General features: G+C 30.9%; 2 protein-coding genes across 3 annotated transcripts in view; both read right to left on the reverse strand.

The window, feature by feature from the left end:
• Positions 1-7,203: 7,203 nt before the first annotated feature.
• LOC134684034 (uncharacterized) lies at positions 7,204-10,262 on the reverse strand. Of its 2 annotated transcripts, none has more exons than XM_063543327.1 (4): positions 10,127-10,262; positions 9,219-9,296; positions 8,479-8,527; positions 7,204-7,664 (listed from the first exon to the last, which is right to left on the reverse strand). In XM_063543327.1, coding segments are annotated over exons 1-4 (492 nt in total). In that variant the 5' UTR covers positions 10,128-10,262; the 3' UTR covers positions 7,204-7,300. The 2 variants fall into 2 exon arrangements, with proteins under 2 accessions (XP_063399397.1, XP_063399398.1); XM_063543328.1 differs by having other exon boundaries at positions 10,002-10,137.
• Positions 10,263-12,303: 2,041 nt separating this feature from the next.
• Positions 12,304-23,061, reverse strand: part of LOC134683151 (keratin-associated protein 4-3-like) — a 50,626-nt gene continuing 39,868 nt past the window's right edge. The window contains exons 3-4 of the mRNA XM_063542267.1: positions 13,043-13,091; positions 12,304-12,646 (exon numbers count right to left, since the gene is read on the reverse strand). Of these exons, the coding sequence (XP_063398337.1) occupies positions 12,304-12,646; positions 13,043-13,091 (392 nt within the window). The remainder of the gene's footprint in view (positions 12,647-13,042; positions 13,092-23,061) is intronic.

The following is a 23,061-nucleotide window of genomic DNA, read 5'->3' on the forward strand; positions in this document are numbered from 1 at the left end:
TTTGTACATATTTGATAAATGGATATTTTTTTTAATCTATAGATATTTATAACAAGGTTACACTATTCCATTTATATATTGAAAATGTTTCGTCTCAATGAAAAAGTATAAAATGAAATATATTTTTACAGATTAGGTACGATTTGTATAGTGTGACATTAAATCTACAATAATTATTATAACATTCCAGTGTATATATCGTACATTGTCGTATATCTGTTAGAATATACATTCCCGTACTTCTCTTTTATATAAAAAAAAAATGACACTTAACATAAATTCAAGCAATAGGCTTCGTGGATAATATATCCAACTTACTTGTGAGCTAGTTCATTATCATCTGCCAGTTCTTCGTTGGCCATGCGTACTGAAAGCATAAAGTAATTTGTATTTAGTTAAGTATCGTGTCTTACATATGTTTTACGACATACACTAATATATTAACTACCAAGATATAACGATGTACTCAGATATTACATGTTTTTTGTGGGAAACTATTCTAAATTATTTGAGATGCAAAAAAAATGGTTTAAGTTGTTTCATAGCGTGTAGTTGGCATCTTTCACTATCTTTAATATTTAAAGTTCATTCCTTATAAAGACACATTGCTTTTTTGATATTTCATACAGATGACTACCTGTAAAAGTTGTTTTATCAGTTGAAGTCAATGTTTGGGTTTTGAATATATGAATATCATCATATTTGAAATTATCTTTATTAAATCAGTTTTCCAACAACAACAAAAAACAAAACAATTAATAGCTAAACATTAACATTCTTCAAAAATGTATCAATATTTTAAAAGATTGGGAAAGCTATAAATTGTATTAATTATCAAAAGTTTGTGACAAAAATGATTTGGAATAATTCCAAGATAAAAGTTAGCCATTGAATAAAACAATGAAACCAACAAAAAAAGGTGATTGGCTCGGCAAATCTGTATGATCGTGAAACAAAAGGCAAGACCAACGTACATAATGCAGTAGGACTTTCGACAGTGGCTCTTGAAATTCTTTTGTTTTTCGATATACGATGTTGACGGAACCTCTTTTTGAAACCAGTAACCACTGTAAAAACCTGCGGCTACGTTTAAAGCATTTGTTCTCAATTCGCGTTCGTCATTGTATCATAATATGAGCACATACAATTTTAAAATAAATGATTATATGTTATTGAAGTTCATCAGATAGCAAATGTCATGGAGAACACTTCTTTGTGCTAACTGAAAAAATATATGCATGTGCAAGGCTAATTCAATGATACAAATATACATGTACAGTATACATGTGACAGATGCTATGAGTAGAGAATTATTTTTTTTTATCTCCAAAAACTTATTATAAGGTATTATAAAATGAATAAGCCTTTTTTAAATGAATTGTTTTATATGTAAAATTAACCAAGTCACTTACATGCATTTCATCGGACTTTTATGAGTATGATCATGAGTTTGTCTAAATTGTGCACTTATAAATTATTTAATAACGACTTTCATCTTATTCTTGTAAAAATATGCGAATACATTCATGAGGTCTGAAATCTTTTTAAGGAATTTATTATTTCAATTAAAATAAAACAACGGTCATTCACATCAACAAATCGTGAAATAAATAATAATATCTTTATAAATTGATTACCTCCAACGAACACTATCAACAGACTAGAGAATAAACATATAGCAATCTTCATTTTTCTTGTATCTCGTCTCTGTTAAACAATACAAAACATATACATTTCTCATTATTTTATACATGTTTTCTGATCAAAACTCGCTATAAAGAAACGACGTTTCAATTTTTTCAATGCAGTCTATAAATTTTAAGCAAGCTGTCTAAAATTTTTATGTGCGTTCCATTATAATATTAATATACTGGTTGTGTACATTGGTATTTACATTAAATGCTCGCTGTGAAAATCTGATTTACAGTCACGTGAATTGTAGACAAAATGATAGATAATGATGAGAGAAACTTCAGAGGAAAAACGAATCACCTTATTTTTCTTTGCCATTTTGTTATTGTCAAATATTGATATATTTGCAGTTTCAGAAATGAGACATGTAAATGACAAGAAAACAAAAGTACTTTCACGCATTAAACTTCTTATAGTTGATAATATTATAATATTGAATTTAAATGTAACAAGAGTAGTAAATTTGTTTTAAATGTTCGATACAAATCCTCCATATTAAAAAGTTCAAAAAGTTTCTGAAAATAACTAGATTGCTTAATAACTGAAGCTGCCTCCATATACATTATCCAAAACAGTTTGCATAATTAATAAATCGACATTTTATATCTCTTTTTAAACATATTTAGTTAGATTCGAATGTTTTTAGAACAGTTAAACATAGAAGCACTTATGAAGAATTACAAAATGTGATTTTACTTTAACATGCTGTATGAATTTGCTATGTAGATGTGGCACGTCTGTTTAATAAAACATAATACTAAACAGAAAAATGGTTGACAAGAAAGAAACATAACTGAAAGTGTGAGCTATTGCTGCTCAGAAATGATACGCGGCCGACATATATCGGTCAACAGGAAGTTGTTGAGAGATGAATATAAAAATCCATCACACGGTATAGCTGACTTATATAGACCTTGAAACAAAACTTCAGAAATCCTTGTATTGCAGTCACTGAGAAAAATGTGACGAAGATTTTCAACTTGACTGTCATGTGTAAAATGATACAAGTGTTCAGTAAACAGGAAGTTGTTAAGTGGTGCATCTAAAAACGCAATACACGGTAAAGCTGACTTATAAACTGTATAACCAAATTTTAGAAATCCTCAAGATGTAGTTTCTAAGAAAAATGCGACGAAAAATATTCATGGGACAGACGGAAGGATGCATGGTCTTACGGACTGGAGAAGATAAAACAATTTACTTCTATTGTTTAAGCGGAAGTATTATAACTACAGAGGTTTATGTTCGAAAAACTCGACGACAGGGACGTTACATATGTAACATGACTAAGAATCCCTGCATACGTACCCATGGTATATGTTTCATGTAAACCTATTGCTTAAAACTAACACCTCATATTCATTAAAAAAAACACGTATAATGACTTTAATTGTACTTACATGAACAACTATGACTATACATATGTCTTATTCTTCTGATTTTATTATTGACTTTTGCAAGCTTTTATACTTGATGTTGATGCTAAAATCATTTAATATCAGCTAATACATGTGTAATATATAGTTTGTATAAGTATCCTGCCGTGTTTTTGTACTGCCTTTCACGACTATTAATCAACTGGTCTTAACTGGTTATGATGAACGTAGACTGAATACAAAACATGAGAACGAAACTATTATAGTGCAATGTTTAAATTATTATTACGTAATAGTATTCTTGTATTTGTCTTTATGAATGTCACTTTAATGGTCTGTTTTGGTCATATTCACTAGACTTGACTCTGTATATATATCTCATTATTGTGTAGTACGTGTTGTTGTTCTATGATAATTTGTTTATTATTGTCTTTCATTATTTTGTGATTCGTTTATATAAGACGAAACCCTGTACTTATACATCCCGTCATTGTGTTAATGTTCCATGATATAGGTCGTATTCTTGTCTTTCTTTTTTTCTAATAGAGGTTTCCAGATGTGCTACCGTACTAACCGTAGTACGAAGTGGGAGCCGTCATTTAACTTTTGAAAATTATTGATGCATACACTTTATATCCACACATGTTTAAGGAATCATATGCAGAACTGTTTTGAGAATTTTTAGTTGTAATTTGGGACTAATTTCATGTGGTTTCTTCTTGTATTCGTAGGAAACAATAGTGTGTGCACTCGATTATGATTTCAAGCAACCGTTGCAAGTAACCGTTGATACGAAAGGTTTACAGTTAAGAGTTATTTCCCCGTGAAACAACATAGATTCAGAAGCTAAATTACAAAACAAATTTAAAACTTTATATATTTTGTTTGTAATAACTATATGTATCATTGTAAAATGTTAAAGTTTTATATTTATTTTGGTAAGTTTTTAGAAAACATGATCAAATAAAATGAATTTGAACAAAATAAATTGACCTTAATAACAAAAGAAAAATGACAAAACTAATATAAAACCAAATCGTTATTGTAATGTTCGCGAAAGATGGGAAACCCTTGTATATGGATATTGAATCAAAATAAAAAAAAAAGTTCAGGGAGACATACTTTATAAAAAAATATTACTCTGTTACAAAAAACCGAAGGAGTCAAAACGTTTGATTTCTAAATATTGTACTGATTATGTATGTCATACTTTTAAATAACATTGCCTTGTGATAATGTTGTGTTATATGTAATATATCTATTGTATATATATGTTGAAGAATAAAATAAAGATATAAAAAAATCAGACGTCCGGAAAGAAATTATAAAAAATACAAGGTCGTTTACATCTTCAATTTGAACAATTATGCATAGAGATATGGCTGATATCGTATTTACTTGACATCCTCCCTTTTTGGACAATTTTCTTTACCGTCGGGCTTAAAATTTTTATTTATAAAAAAAACCCTCATAAAATCAATATGCTCTATAAATTTTAGAAACATGCCTTTTTTAGAAACACAACTGTTCATATATCTTTTTCGCAGTAAACCGAGAGAGAAAACTCAGAAAAACTGGAGTTAACTATTTTAAGTAGTATCGTATTCATGATACTAGTACATATATAAACCTGAAATAATTACATAGAAACATTTACCAACCGATGAAAATGATCCTTAATTTTGAGTCCATAAATCAGTTGTAAATGGTGCAAAAGACATTATATAGCAACATAGTATTTTCCGTACAACATTACGAAGAGTTAGAAAGACATATTCATATTGCATTAGAGTAAGTGTAAATATAGCGTCAAATTATTGCCGTTATCAGTGAACAAAATACGCTGTGTTGTATGAAGTATTTTTTGGCAATGCTATACGACAAAAGGATTAATGGATGGATATTGGTTTACCATTACCCCTCGTAGATTATATTATACTACTCCCAGGAACGTACAATACACAATTTTACTCGCGACAATATTTACGAATACTAATGTAATAACAAAATCTAGTGACATAATAATAATAAGCGAACACGATGAAGTAACATCGTGATGATTAATATTTCGACTCAAAAAAATGGTTTTTGTTAGTATCATAAAATTTATATTTATTCTTTAAGTAATTAATATAATCAAAAATTTTATTAAAAAGTTCAGTGACAAAATATAAGGACAAAGATGGATCGGATCGATGGTTTTACAATGTGTGTTGCGTTTTATGAAAAAATGTTGCTCCAATGATCGAAAAGATAGCTTAATTAATAAAAAAAAAAAATTTAATGAGAAATCAACACAATTTTGAACTCATTTTTGCCATAAGCACGTGTACTAGTTTAGTGACGCATCCAGAACTTTTCATAAAAGGGGGGGGGGGGGGGGGCGCTCCATCCATGCTTCGGTGATTCCCTCTATAATCAACCAATTTTTTGCCACGAAAAGGGGGGCGGGCCCCAAGCCCCCTCCCCCTGGATCCGTCTTTGTAGTCATTAACGACACCAGTAAGGTACAAGTAAGATATTATTAATAAGTAATTTCTAATTATTCCAATTTATATTTGAGTATTAGAAAATATTCTTTATTTTAATCCTTTTCTTAATATAAACAGAAAACAAAAACATAGCCATACAGAAACGCAAATCTATTTTTAGAATATAAAGGTCGAGGCAACTCAGTTCCAGTAAGGACTGTTTGATTCATTCTCTTGTGCACAAAATAAATTTTATCGTATAAAATCACGTTCAACATGTTCAAGGTTTTCTAGATATAGAGAAATCGTAATAAAATACAAGATTAAGGTTCTTATCACTGATATGCAATTTTGTTTCTTTATTTTCATCATGATACATACAATAATCTCATGCATTAAATGAAACCTCCCAAACAACACCAACGGTTGTGTTACGTACCAACCGTACCTGCTACGTAGCAAATCTGGAAACCTCTAGTAAGACTTTTCTACGTACCTTTTTTATGCTTTTTTGATACACATGCCGTGGCTCTGTACTTATACATCCCGTCATTGTGTAATTGTGCAATTATGAAATTTTCACAATTTTGTATTATCGTCTTTCATTGTTGCTGGTGTGCTTTGTCTGTATGCCTTCTTGTGCTTCTTTTTTACATGTGTTTTTGACTTTATACTGAATAAAATTATAACACAATGTTTTCTACTGTAACTGACATTTTTACCTAGAATGTCTGTTTGTTTTGTGCACACATCTTTGTCAATACAATGGAATTTGATGCAACTCTCATTAAAGTGAGAGTGAGAGATTTAGGCCGTGTCCACATTGACCTACACTCAATCTTGTGTTAGTGTAACTCACACATAAACTAAACATAATTATTTTCCGATTGATAAAACTCAATGTTTACATCTAGAATAAATCCTGTTTTGTCTACATGCAGTTGATAGTCGATGTAGGCCTTGTGTAGGTTAAGTGTACACAAAACAAGGCATTCCGAACTCTAATTTTCCCATGTATATTTTAAAAAGAAGCGATGTTCATATAAAATTGATACTTAGAACACTTATTCATAAGTTATTTACAGAAATATTTGTCTAAACTTGATATATTTATTTGTTATAAAAACACTTTACGTAGCCTTATTAACCCCTTGTCGAGACAGACAAGACTAATCCATCATAATTGCCGAACACATATGCATAATTCATTTGAAAAGGTCTTCCCGAATCGACTGGACGTACACGCAGTATAGAGTTTGCTCCTCCGTGAATATTTAAAATATTTGCACGTACTTCTGTCAGACCCCTGCGCATAGTTTTTACATTGACTATCATTCAACTTCTCCATTTTTAAGAGCATGGAAAGCAGAACAGTTTAACATGCTTAATGACAGCTTTATGCATATGAAATTTGAAAACAAATGTACAATTCAGGGAAGTAGTAATAAACCTCTGAAAATATATTTCCATTGTCTTAAGCTTGTTAAATTAAACCTGTGCTTATTTGTTCATGTTAGTCGTGTCAACAAATGCAAACTTAAAAAATTATAATCAGCTTTAAGGACTTTTGTGATTTTTTTCCCATATCAAACCAATAAAATAAATATATGCATCAATGAAAGAACAATTAATCAAATCCTTGGATAGAATAGATAAAAAATCAGTATCATTTAAAATGAATTTTATTATATAATCTCATTCATTGAAGGAGGAGAACTTCAAAGGCAGTCTATCTACTAGCTTATTGCACATGATCCGCTCCTATTCCTTCTTGGAACGTACGCATTTCTTGTAGGAGCAGGTATATCCTCCACAGCAGTCATTGCTTCGTTTACAAGTTCTTTCCTGACATGACTTGCAGTTCCCGATGACACAGCTCGATCCATAACAACAGTCTCTCGTCTTTTTGCACTTTCTTGGGAGACATGACTTGCAGTTTCCTGAAACGCAGCTAGAGTCATCACAGCAGTCACGGGTCTTTTTGCATTTTCTTGGGTTACATGACTTGCAGGATCCGTACACACAACTATAACCAATACAACATTTATTTGACCGGCAACTATCGCCATTATTCCCACATTGTGGTGGAGTTGGTGATGATAATTGTATTCCTCTCTTGACAAGTCTGAAAGATGGAAAACGGCGTTTCAAAAGCAATATATTACAAGTATAATTTAGGGTAAATTTATCAGCACAATTTATGCATATTACCAATGTCATTTCAACTGATCGGGCGGAGCTTACGTTTTAATTTGCATAAGGACAGTCTATTTGAAGATGTGTGTGATTGGGATGACTGCCGTTATAATTATTACTGATTTCTAATCACCTATCAGTGCCATCAAAGGAATTTACAGAAGAATAATTGGACACTTCATTGATGAGTTTATCCTACAACACCTATCTATAGATGGAATGGTTTATTATGAGCTAAACGGTTAAACTCCGCCCAGTCAAGTGAAATAAAATTGAGTAATACATACAAATAGTAATTACAGTTATTGCTGGTGTTCACTAAGTAAACAAGTGCATTGTATTTTATTGGTCCTAGGAATTGATACAAATTATTGTTAACTGCATTTTGATATTGTAAAATATTAGCTACAAGTCGCAATAATAAGCTGTCTGTCAAGCGAGCACAGCTAACGCGCTTTAAAATTCTTGTAAAGAGAGTAATCAAAGTCAGAGAGACGTTTTGGGCCCTTGTTTTTTGTTTTAACTGTCGAGTTGTTTTTGTCTTGCTTTTTATCAAACCATTTCGTTACAATTGTAATTGATATATAAAAACGACTACATCTGTATATTTTACACGTTTGAGATACATTTGTCCCCATAGGTACTTATATGTAAAATATAAGTTCCCAACCTTCTCTTTTGATATACAATGTAAAAAAAATACAATCATACTATCCCATTCTTCAAATTAAAATCACACTTACTTGTGAGCTAGCTCATTTTCCTCCATCATTACTTCTTTGGCCATGTTTGCTAGAAGAAAATATTTTAGATAGTCATATTTCATTATCGTGAAAATCAGAGTTATGCCAAATTTACTTTAAAAAACGTTTGTTAGGTAAGTATTCTGAATACGCAATGACCACTCCACAAAGGTCATTTTAAGTTGCCAATGATGTTTATGGTTTCAGTCGTTTCATTAACATAGAAAAACACCGAAGTTCACAATTTCAAAATTTCGATTACAGAAGATGTGGTATGCGGGTCAGTGAGATGACTCTTCATCCACGTCACATTTTTTTAAAAGTAAACAAGGATAGGTTACATATTCATTACTTGTAACGTGTTTTGTATTTCACGAAGTAAACTGTCTGTTTAGGAAACGTTATACATGAAATTTAAAATGATGTTAACACTTTTAACAAATACTTCAAAACAGCTATGAGAGGATCATGAGCTGCAAACTGTTTTTCTATTTTTTTTTCCGAAAGACTACGCTTAATATTATCTAAATTGTTATGAAAGAAATTATGTATCTTTTCCCGTAAATCAAATTGAATATTCTAAGTTAGTCACATGTATATATATATATGATATACTAATATATTAAGTCAATTATCAAACAACACACACGTAAAAAAATACAATTACCAGTGGAACAAATGCGTATTTACAGCAAGACATTACGAATATTAACAGATAATTCTCTTGATAATCTATTTACCTCCAACAAACATCAACAACAGACTGGCAACTAAACCAATGGAAACCTTCATTGTTTGTATCTTGTTTCTACAAGGCACTACAAAATACATACATATTTCTTAATAATAAGTCTTCATGGTAACAATTCTTTTTTTTTTTTGAAAAAGATGTCTGACTTGATTTCTTATCAATTATTGTTTCAGTCTGTTTTTTCTCCGCCTTTTTGGCACACACTACTCGCTGTGAAAATCTGCATCTCATTCAAATACAATTAGAGGAGTTGTATGACCTGTTCAACAAGTTTAATATTTAGACATGTTAGATGGTAAAAAGTCATTTAAAAAAAGTCCTAATCAAATTGCAAAATACACAGACAAACGCTTCGAAAAACGTTCCTATTTCTGGTTTGGTACACGTATTATCTTCTGCAAAAACAGTTGTATAGCTGGCTAAACTTCAAACTTTAATGACAGCTGCAAAAATATGTGCATTTACAACAATGGTTGAAAAAAAAACAGACATCATAAGTAAACTTATAAAAAAAGGAGGGTACAGCAGTTATCATTGTGTCATAATCTTAATCACTATTATCCAAACAAATATTGCGTACATACAATCTGTATCAGCATACATAAAAACCCAAAAAAATACGGAACAATTAATAGTTTGCAAAGACAAATTAAAGAACAATAGAACATGTTGTTAAAAAGAAAAGTCAGTACCTCGAATAAATAATTTCCTATCTATTGTTTACCTATCATTTTTTGCCAATGCATGTTAGCATGACGGAAATTGTACTTACATTAGCAAATGTGGTTATCGCTGACAATAAGACTTCTAACTTAATATCCACTTTTCCGGCTTTTATACCAGATGTTTACGCTTATTGAATTTAAAATCTACAGAAAAATAGTTTTGTATACATACTAATGCGTCGATGTTCTGGCTTCTAGGCTAGTTATAAAACTAGTACTAACCGGTTCAGCTTACACAGACATGTACAAAACACGATTACGCAATTCAGATAATGCAATGGTCATATTGGGACATTAATTGTCAGATGAGGTAAATCTGTTTGACTACACATAAAGAAACTCTTGAGTTTATAAGCATTGATTGATTTGTATACTTGACTAAAGACATTCCGACATTAATTTATTCTACATTGTGTGGCTAATACGTATGTCCTGGCTTTCCATTGAGGAATATTATAACAGTGTTAATGTAATGGCCTGTTTAGTAACAATTTACGTATTGAATTAATGATTGCTGATTAGTTATAATATCATTGATATGATAATATACAAATATAGCCTTTGTATGAGGTCGATACAAGGATATATTGACCTGAAAGAAGTATATTGACTGAGGACGAAGTCCGAGGTCGATATACTTCTTTGGGTCGATATATCCTGTATTGACCTCATACAAAGGCTATATTTGTTATATTATTAATTTCCGACCATATTTGTATCAAAATCGTCATTTAGGGTTGTTGGAATTTTATAAATATTACATCAATTTGTCTCCTTGACAATAACAACATATAGGCTGTTATTTAATTTACTTTTTTTTGACATCTTATGTATTTGAAGATTTTTTCCGTCAAATTATTGATCACAGATATCATGTGTTTCAAAACGTTAAACAATATCCTGAAATTCATTACATGACGTCACAAAGTATATCGGTTTTTAGATATTCTAAAAATAACCGTGCGATATGCATTGTGCCGGTCAATATGCTTTTTGCTATACGCCGTTTTCTCTCTACCTTCGAAAATATAGTTTAACATGTGACTATGCCTAAACGAATCAAATTTGTTAAATAATACGAATTAATAATATTTTACAATATACACGTGTACTAACATTGTATAAACCAACTATTTAAACCTTTGCATTTCGCAATGTTGTAATGACATGATGTTTAAATTCAACGTTAAGTATTAAATGAACGAAAGTATCAAAGATTAGATGAAGAGAAATTATTTTAAAAATATAGGAAACCATACCGTTATTCTCTGCCTGATCGACAATTCTACACTTTATTTAAAATATAGCATTGTCTTTCGTATCAACATTTGCTTTACAGATCTACTTTTGAGTAATGCAAAACCACATCATACTACTTTTACGTATAACAAGACAGTTGTCACATATTGAGCATTATCTGAAATCACCTGTCTAATACGAATTCTGTTTTGAATAATGTTGTTGTCATTTGGTCGTTTTTCGTGTTGTTTTAGTTTGACACGAACTTACACTTGTTCCGACTTGAAAGATAAACCATGACACCGAGTCTTTTGACATATATATCGTAAATGCAGGCTATTATCTTCTAAAAAAAATGAATGTACTATGTTATTTGTCTATGAAGAAATAACATCAAACATATGGTGTAAACTGAATACATGGCGCAGTGGGTTATTTCACAGTACACACCACATTTTTTTAATGTTATTTCGAATAGACAGAAAAAAACAATATAACAGTTATTCCGTATAATTTAATTATAAACCGCGGTGAATCATGACAAAAATGTTGTTGACATCACTGTCAGACGATAAAATAATGTTGATGTGCTGATAAACAAAGCGTTGTCAGCCAATCAGAAGACGCGTTACATCCAAAATTTAACTTACTAGTACAATAATCAACATGATCAACAAAACCGAATAGCAAGCTATAAAGGGCCTCTAAAAATAACTATAATAGCAATACCAATCAACCGGGAAAACCAACTGTCTAATCGATAAAGAGAAACGAGCAACGAAAAACACTTATGAACGACATCAACAAACGACAACTACAGAACATCAGATTCCTGATTAAGGATAGGTGCAAACAAATGCAGCACGTTTTTATTGTACCAAACCTTCACCTTTAGCTGAACAATAGTGTAATATCACAACATGAAAAGACACACTCTCAAATATCAGTTGAAATGGTTGTATATATGCAGAAATACATTATAAAATGAACTCAAAGAGTATAAGAATAAGTGTCATTCAACCTGAATTTTATTTGTTATTCGTTTTACATTTAACATGTTTAATGACAAACTTTTTTTCTGGCTCCCTTATACTTTCATCTGATATGTGTTTAATCCTTCCTCACACATTTCTTGTAGGAACAGGTATATCCTTCACAGCAGTCGTTTTTTCTTTGACAGGTTATCCCTCTGCATGACTTGCAGTTTCCATTAACACACTTTGAATTTCTACAGCAGTCACGTGTCTTTTTACATGTTCTTGGTAGACAGGACTTGCAGTTTCCGTAAACGCAGCTAGAATCATCACAGCAATCACGGGTCTTTTTGCATTTCCTTGGGTTACATGCCTTGCAGGATCCGTAAACGCATGTAGAACTAGAACAACATTTTTTATACCGACAACTTTGTCTGTCATTCACACATGGTGGTCCAGGTCTACTTCTTTTCACCAGACTGAAAGAAGATACTTGTAATGAAGTAATCATCTTACTTGATTAAGGGTATGTTTTTTTCTGAGTCATAGAAAATTTTTCGAGGCTATCAATTAAATAAGTGTTTTGCATTTGATTTTATCAGATTGAAAACCGAACATTTGTTTTTGTTCGAATCAATGTTTAAGTACTTAAAAAAGTGATAATTTTAATAGAATATTAGTTTGATATAATTTCTACTTGAAATTACATTAATTGGGCATAAATCTTAATTTGAATTAATTTTATTTATATCATAAAACCTATCTTTTTTGTATTTCATTTTTGAATTATGTATGTAGTAACTTGACTTTTTTAGTCTATGACTCATTAACATAAGTCACAAGAATGTATATCGTTGATGTAACTGTTAACTTACTTGTGGGCCAGCTCATTCTCCTCCATAATTTCGGCATTAGCCATGTTGACTGGAAGTAAATAATTCATATATTTCAGTATTGTCACTAGTAGCACGATTTCAGTCTGAAACGGTCATTTTGGTCTGATCACATCTTGATTGACTGGATTTACCGCTAGAGAAATTCGTCAAGATATTTAAGATCGTTAAGTCGCCGTTCAGATCGATAGCCTCATCAGGTTAATCAGTTCGTTAAGGCATGTCAAGACGGAAAAGACTGAACCGTCTAGCGGGTTGTTTAGACCCGTTAAGACCGTGTCATACCAAAACAGACCATGGATACAAAATTACGTTCAAAATTTTCAGACCCTGTTTAGATCCGTTCAGTATACTGGTTTGATACCACGAGTTGCGCCCCTTCTACTCGATAATGCATTTTAGATTACTATGTTTATAAGTTTTTTAATATTAGGATTTGTTTGAAGTATATTTTGATTAATTAAAAAAAATATATAAATCTTCTGTTGATTCTTTATTTCTTTTCTTGTTTTTTCGAGGAACTCATAAATAATTCGTCTATATATGTTGTTTATATTTTAATAAATGTTAGTTTATATAAATATATATTGGTAATTAAATGCAAGGACGTATGGTAATTGTATACACATCAAAACGTTTGCCATACATTAAGTTGTGAACACCGGTGAAAATGTTTTTCGTATTTGAAGATTAGTAACAGAAAATTCTAAACGTAACCTAAAAAAGTTACGGATCCACAGAAATGCAGCGGAGGCAAATTAACACATGCATATTTTTTTTTATATGAATGACATTTGCTTTAATTCGTTTTCTGTTGATATATGTCCTAGTTAACCGTTGAAGCTGTTGCTTTTTGTTTGACGTATGATTATTTTTTTCCGTGCGATTCATTCAAACAATGTATCCTTATAATATTTATCTTCTAATCCATATGATATGTTTATAGTACTTAGTATATATATATGGCGTTAATTTAAAAAAAAATGTTTTAGTTAAAATGGTCGATTTCGATGGCACGTGCTGGTAATCAACCGGGTCAACAGGTAACAAAATCAATGATCCATAACGTAAGAAAGTACATGCCTATTATATATTACAATTACTCTCATCATCATTCTTAATAGAAAGGTCCCGTAGGGCTAAACGTCAATAAAGAATTAATGAATTTGTGTATACACGTATTAGTGATGTCTGGTCGTCAGTTTTTAATATACATGCTTATGTTTTCAAGTTGTTAAATTGAGGAAAAAAAACATGAACTGTTCGGAAGTTTGTTTAGTATTCTAAAGAAACTTTTCGCTTCTCTACGTAATATATAGTTTAGAGAGTATTCCTTTAAATTGTGGCAGTTAGATAAAGTAGTGTGTATTTGTATTCTATTTATTTTGCTAATTGTATCATTATAATATACATTTTCTATTTCACTACTATATATACTATAAGTTATAGTGTGATTGATTGTTGGTTGTTTAAAGTCCAGTGGCAAATATTTCATGCATTTTCAGGACCAGCTGTAAGTTTATGACATATATTGAACTCACCAGTGTAGTTTGCACGTGTTATGATAGATAAAAGAATAATTAATTTTTAAAATATCGAAACATAAAGAAGGCAAGGCGCATGGATTACCCGCACTTAACAGTTATTTTCTCTGTTTTGTCTTAAACAAATATTTTTTTTTTCGATTTTTTTTATATGTTTATATAATTTACGATAACTGCGGTGTATACGTGCTTTCAGACGAAAGATAAATATGTGCCCTTTAAATATCTTTTTTTACTATGGATTGCTTGCTTTCGTATTGACGTTTAACACACAACTTTACTTACTGATCATTACTGACTGTGATGTATGTAGAAATTGAAACGTACTAGAGAATAAAGGATGCAAATCCAAACTTTGAAATAAAATGGTCATTAAATAGACACACAAATGAAAGAACAAGTGTAAGTGTTTGAATGGCATATACAATATATCACCCTGTGCATTGTCGAAGAAGTTAAATTTGATTTTACTTTGGTAACTGGACAAAATTGAAGGGAGGCAGCCCAAACTTTTCTCCTTTTTGTTACGAGTACAAATAAAATGTTCTTAGTTATTTCGTAAAGAATTTCCTTTAAATAATAAAATCGCGCGGGATCTAACAAAAACTCACATTGCCGAGTACTATACTGCTTTCGAAACAAATTATATCAAATCATAGAGCAGTCTAACGGCTCCAACTCAAAATTTGAACCCTTCTATGTTGGGGTTAAGTCTACTATTAAGTTTGAAAGCTCCAATCATACAAGCTGTTTCACCCTTTTTATTGTGATGATTTGGAATTTGCATTAAGCCGTTGGGCACGTGCCGAGTGGCACACGCTGATTTAAAAGTCATTTAACTTCACAATTACTATAGCTATTGATACCATAGATATGAGTTATATACTAGTATTGTCTTATATCCATGCTCCCTGGGGCTTAAAACGTCGTTTCAGTGAGAGCCATTAGTGCTAAAACTTTCTTCTTAGTGTACTAAGAAATCCTTTGCGGTATATACACAACGGACTCTTAATCACTACTTTACCTTAAATTTTATCACCTTAATTTTCACATGTATAATACTACTTTTTATTTGATGCATGACATATAAAGGAAGAAATTTGAAAGATTAAAGCCTGTATTATACACTAACAACTACCAAAGGCTGATAAGTATGGCATCGAATCATTTGTCACTCATACACAAAATATTCACACTGTCGTTAACTTTGCTAAATATGGACTATGATATATAGAAGCGGCGTAATCGTAAAGATAGATATAAGAAGATGTGCATTGTGGTATGAGTGCCAATGAGTCAAAGATATTATTTAGTTGTACAATAATTGGCTGATTGGCAACAAAATAGTTCCATGTTTTTTAAAATCAAAGGTTTTGGCATCTTCGCTAGCCAAGGGTTACGATCCACTCTGGAGAGCGGGAGTGGATCGTGACCCTTAGCTAACGAAGATGAGATTTTGGATGTCTTCGATTTCACCGTACCTGGTGTAAAACAGTCCCTGACTATACCGAATGTTGACTTATTATACGAGCTAACTACTATCACACGTACAGTTCTTACAAGCATGGCCCGTGTTATACGGCATGGAGAGATTACTAGAATAGTTTGAAAGGGTTTAAGCTATTATTTCGTACCCAGCTGTATTTAAATTTTAATGTATTTACTTATTTACTCATTCATCAATTTTTTATCAAAGTTTTACTCTTTAAAACTTTCATTATTTTTTTTTTAGTTCCAAATTATGTTAATACATGTTAAAAAATAAATTATTTAATGCCCAATAAGGCGCAAGCCAATGCCGATCGTACAAGGGCTGTATAATCAGTCAAGGTCGTTAGAAACTTCCTTTTGTTCAACTGTATTTGACAGAAAATCAGTTACAGTGTACTCATTCTTCACACACAAAAATAGAAGTAAAGAACGAAGTCGACCTATGCACAAATAACACTCATTTTCAAAAAAGATTTTTTACATGCTTGATCGTGATCAAGTGTTTATATTATCTTGAATTCAATCGAAATACCCAAATAAAGTTTTTAGCGTCGACAGAATATATATGCAGCAACGGATGCAGACATTATTTTTCCCTGCATTGAAGACCTTTTGGTGACCTTCTGTTGTTTTCTTCTCTATAGTCGGGTTGTTGTCTCTTTGACACATTCCCCATTCCCATTCTCAATTTTATTATAACTTTTGTGTGTATGAACAATATTCTTTAAAAATTTTAATATATTTCAATGATTTCTTACGAAATATTAACAAAACGTTCGCCTTGTATTTTTATAATCATACTTTTATTGTCATATGAATAAAAAAATATAATCTCTGACAAACATAACATATGTACAAAAATATACAGTACAATATTGAAATACAAAATGTAGCAGTTGAAATTATTGTTTTGGGTCTCCCTTTCTCAGTTCTAATGACTCTTATTAAGAAAAGTTTTTTTATACCCCAGCTTTCAAAAAAGGGGGTATACTGTTTTACCTCTGTCTGTCCTTCCGTCAGTCCGTCAGTCCGTCAGTCTGTCAGTACGTCACTTGGTAGTCAGTCCGTCCGTCCCATGAATATTTGTCGTCACATTTTTCTCAGGAACTACAATACAAGGATTTCTGAAATTCGGTTTCAGGGTTTATCGAAGTCAGCTATATCGTTTGATGCGTTTTCAGATTGATCACTTGACAACTTCCTGTTTACCGAACACTTGTATGATTTTACACATGATAGCCAAGTTGAAAATTTTCGTCACATTTTTCTCAGGAACTACAATACAAGGATTTCTGAAATTTGGTTTCAGAATTTATATAAGTCAGCTATACCGTGTGATGCGTTTTCAGATACATCACTCGACAACTTCCTGTTTACCGAACTCTTGCATTTTTTTACATTATTAGCATTATCCACTTGGGGCGGGGGTATCATCAATGAGCAGTAGCTCGCGCAGTTTCACTTGTTAATTTGACTGTGAGATATGGGTTGAGTAATATTCTAAGTTTAAGCATGTCATCTTTAGCAGTGTTTTTCCACTTCAAATTGATTTTCGTTGAGTCAAAATATTTTTTTTTCTTTAAAAATTATAGTAAGAGCATTTTAAAAAGAAGTGTTTTCGTCCTCAATCTCATACAGAATTTACTTTAACTTTAGTTCTCTATCTTTTTTTTCAATACATTATTGAAAAAGACATTGGAATTAGATTTATTTTTTTCATTTATAGACATCAAATAGAATTCAGGTCATAACATTACGGAATATGATCTTCAAATTATACAATTTAATGCCAATAACATGTAACAAATACATTGTTTATTTTTTAATTTTTCAAACATCAGTGAATGCAGTACCGTTTATTTAATTTTAAAACATCAATCCTGGTATATATGATGAATTTATATACCATTGTGTCAATAGAGAGAAAATTCTTTGATTAAAACACACTCGAGAACAGCAAGACAGTTTAACAAAAAAGTAGTGGGAACTTTACTGATTTATTTATCATATATATTTCTGGTAGTTTTCCCGACCTCTCCACCTATTTTCAAACTTGAAAGGAGACCTCTTTCAGCGACACGAGCCTGGATCATGAACACATGACAGTTGTAAGAAATATAGCTATATAAATATAAAAGAGAAGATGTGGTATGAATGCGAATGAGACCAAAATTACACAGACATTAACAACTATATGTCACCGTACGGCCGTCAACAATGAGCAAGCCCATACCACATAGTCAGCTATAAAATGCATTTCAAAGATACTATAATTAGAATAAAAGGTTAAAGTACTTACAAAATATGTCATCTTGTAAAATGTGATTTCACAAATATATTATTTTCATATTCGCAGTTCAATTCAACGTAAAATCGGTAACACATTTTTCATGCTATAAATCCATTCCAACAATATCATTTCAAACACACACTAGATTGCCTTTTCATTTATTTGAATAATACAAATTCAGCTAAATTTTGTTTATTCCCATCAACAGAGAAATCTCACACTTATCCTAGACGTTAATAATACTCATGCACTTCAATTTTAATAAACAATTTATTGATACGGATGACAACGCTTTAAAAATACGGTTACATCAGGGTGTAAAAAAATGTGAATTTGTTTTTAGTTGTATTCAAAGATAGATTAAACGGTGGCTTAAATAGTGAAATGAATATTTGTTTGAAGACTCGCCTAAATGTATGTTGCATAGGTGTATTTGACCCCAACAATTTTATTTAGATCATGCTGTACATTATAATTTTAAAACATTCATTTGTAAATACCGCATATATCTGCTCACTGTTTGAATATAGAAACTTGGCGATTTTATAATATTGAGAGATATCCGAGATTTTGTAATATGTGTGATAAACAAGTAATTGAAGATGAATATCATTTTATTTTAGTATGTGAAAAGTATAATGAACTTCGAAAGAAATTTATCAAACCATATTGTTGGAGAAAACCGTCGAATCATAAACTTTTAAGACGATCAATGCATTTGAATGGGGACATATAGTTGGAACTCGTCCCTTTTTTTGTGCTTAGTTATTACCCCAATACAGGCTTATAGTATTTTGAAGCATTTGTGAAGTGTTCAAATATAATAAACCAGAGACATATATAACTTGTAATTTATGTCTCTTAATGAACGAATGATAATTTTACGAATAGAAAGAAAAAACAAGTCTGTCCGAAAGGTGATTGTCTATTTGATATTTAAAAGGAAAATGTATAACTATAGTGTGTTCATTGTAAACTTAAACTGAAACCAAAATGCATAGAAATGTCTGCATGTTTATAACAGTCACAAGTCACTTCAAGAATTAAAGGTCAGCGATTGATTAAAAATTCGTGCAATTATATTTTGTCAAAAGTGATCGAGATGCCTTTATCAGGTAATATAATTCAAATAATCGGACCCTTATATATTTTTCCAGATCACGTTAACGTTAATATCAGAGCCATATATAATACATGTTTTATATCTTTGACTATTATGCTAGTACTCACTACTAGCAGTGGCGTAGCCAGGGTTGGATCATATGATGTTGATGTAAAAAAAAAATAACCTATTGATGCAGATTTTTTTTTTTTAAGAACATGTATACTCCCCCAGAATCCGACACTATAGTTAGATTTTTTGTTCACCAATTCTTATATATTCATATTTTCCCAATCAATCTTATATTTGACATATCAAAAACGGACCCCATTACAGCGGCACTTTTGTATTATTAAGGAACTGACGCGATTCTTCTTTCCAGGAAGTTGAGTCTACAGCCTTGTGTTTTTGATTTCTGATTACTAGTATACTTAGCTAAACGCGTTGCAGGAGACATAACAATACTGGGCGTCCGACCGTCCGGTCTTGTTAGAACTCGCATGTATACAATTCTTGCCAGGTTTAGTTAAACTGATATCATCATCAATATGTCTTTGACACTTTCGAAAATAAGTTGTAATCAAATATTTTTAACAAGATTAAAATGATACTTATGTCTGTTTTATAAATGATGTTGAAAGTTTAAGGTAAATTACATCTTTTCACAGGCTGTTTTTTGTTTGTATGAGAATATAATTTATTGTATATACAGAACAAAAAAACAGTGTGAAGGATTATACTTATAATGCTAAAAAGTGTTTTCATTAATGAACATATTTTATCTGATAAATGTACATTTTTTTTAGATATTTTGACAAATCAAAATTTACTTTTGACAGGTATATGAACTTCTCAGTTTTATGACAAAATTAAAGTTATTATACAAAGCAAAACGCTGTCCTTGGAATTTTATTACTGCCGAAAAAATAGCACCTATATATTTTCTAATGAAGTTAACTAGTTGCAACAGTTCTGATCAGGATTCGACACGGACAAGTCCGATTGAACCGGTAATAATAGAAATCAAACTGTGAGTGTAGTTTGCTCCTTACCAAATAAACGTATGTCAAGGACCCGTATTTATCAATTGATAAAATACTACATTTTTATATGTATATTTTGTACTATACATAATCCGCAGACAGCTTTGTTTTCAATACATACAAATAATAATGTAATGTCCTTCATATGAATAGAAACCAGAACAGTGGACTCTTTTAGTGGAGAAATGTTTAGTAAAATTGAATTAAAGTCCTTAACACCAGTAGAGATATCCTTTAAATGATTGAAATCTGTCTTAAGTATTCTGAAGAAATTAAAACCATAAATATATATATATATATGGGCATATATATTGAAAATCTACGCATACCTCTTTATTTCATTTTCGATAAGAAATTTACCTCTGATATAAAATATACATGATTTCATATGTGCACTGTTAGCACCATGTTTAACTTCCAACAGTATTACCAATATGCCATTAAGGGAATGGTACGAAAATGTTTTAAACACACTTTGATTATATGTATTCTGGAAGATTTTTTTATTCTGTTTTTGTCTTGACTTAATTTCCATCGCCCCTAAGTCCACTTGTTTTAAAATCCAGTTATTTTTTCTTTTTTCAGTAACGGTTATTGAGGCATATGTTGAGTTTCAAAACCTATTTTTGTAATTAATTTGTTGATGTATTGTTGTTTACAAAGAAAACATATGTTACGCGCTTTGTCACATTTTTTACTAGTGACAACATCAGCTTTTTCTTAGAGGCTAACAAATATTTGAAACCTATATTTCAAGATAATACAAAAACTCTGCATAGTCGCCTATGTTATTAAATCTTTGGTTAACACATTATATTTTAAAAATCATTGAAGACGAGTGACGTCACCCGAGTTCTATGGTAAAACATGGGGTACATTTTTGACAATGTAAATAAACAGTTGTATACTGGTGTTCAAAAGTCATATATCGATTGAGAGAAAACAAATCAGGATTACAAACCAAACCAAAGGAAACACATCAACTATAAGAGGAAAGCACTGAAGTGCAACAAAAACAAACGCCAACACACCTCATAGAAACGAACTATTTGATAACAACTGTCATATTGCTGACTAAAGCACTTTTAAGTCTGAAACACCAATGTGTAAAATGTCAGATTAAGATGATACTTATGTCTGTTTTTTAAATGATGTTGAAAGTTTAAGGTAAATTACATCTTTTCACACGCTATCTTTTGTTTGTTTGAGAATAAAATATATTGCATATACAGTACAAATAAACAGTTTGTAGGATTATACTTATAATGCTAAAAAGTGGGTTTTCATTAATGAACCTATTTTATCTGATACATGTACATTAATTTTTTTTTTTAGATATTTTGACAAATCAAAATTTACTTTTGACAGGTATATGAACTTCTCAGTTTTATGACAAAATTAAAGTTATTATACAAAGCAAAACGCTGTCCTTGGAATTTTATTACTGCCGAAAAAATAGCACCTTAATATTTTCTAATGAAGTTAACTGGTTGCAAGAGTTCTGATCAGGATTCGACACGGACAAGTCCGATTGCACCGGTAATAATAGAAATCAAACTGTGAGTGTAGTTTGCTCCTTACCAAATAAACGTATGTCAAGGACCCATATTTATCAATTGATAAAATACTACATTTTTATATATATTTTTTGCACTTTACATAATCCGATCCATAAGATTAACAAGATAAATAGAAAACAAAAAAGTCTTTATCATTTATAGCTTTTGAATCACACTAATTTTAAGTTATTTTTTATTATTCTGAAAACCAAAACATTAATATATCAACGCTTTTTCTTTTTTAATAAAAATCAAAATTTGAGTACGAAGGCGCACTGGAATAGTATAAACAAAACGCTGAAATTTTGTATTCATTTGAGTAACTTTCGCACAAACAAAACAAAAATCAACCAAAGTACAAACTACAGTTAGAACTAACAATAGGAAATTGAATAAAGAACAACACGAACCAAAAGCTATTATCATGTAATCATGTCAAATTAGAAGTTCCTGCTGTACACTTGTCACCGATCATGTTTTAATGTAAGTTTACATTCGATGATAATTCTATAGAAATCTGTGACACATCAAAGACATGGGGATGGTATTGTATTTATCACAATGTGCACATATACGTTGTCATTTGTAAACATAAAACGGTATGCATATGCATATAACATGTTTAGTAAAGTCATATTTCAACGTGACCTATCGTAATTTGTACTTGCATGAGCAACATCACCGGTGCCTATTTTCGAGCATGTCATATTTACTCTTTCGTAGCACCTGATATCATTCCTTCGTTCAGTTTTTTGGAGGAATATTTATTATTTAGCAATTGTTTTTCTATGTTGTGTTTTGTGTACTGTTGTTTGTCTGTTAGTATTTTTGTATGTGTATATTAACCCTCTCTTCTAGATGTCTCTAAAATCCACAAAATGTCGGAATAGCCCGAGTGTAATTCACGCATTCTGTTTTACATGTTTTATTGAAAGATCAATGTCTGCTTGAAGGTCGTAAATCATTGTTTGG

Source organism: Mytilus trossulus, chromosome 9, assembly GCF_036588685.1.
Source record: "Mytilus trossulus isolate FHL-02 chromosome 9, PNRI_Mtr1.1.1.hap1, whole genome shotgun sequence".
Classification (NCBI taxonomy): Eukaryota; Metazoa; Mollusca; class Bivalvia; order Mytilida; family Mytilidae; genus Mytilus; species Mytilus trossulus.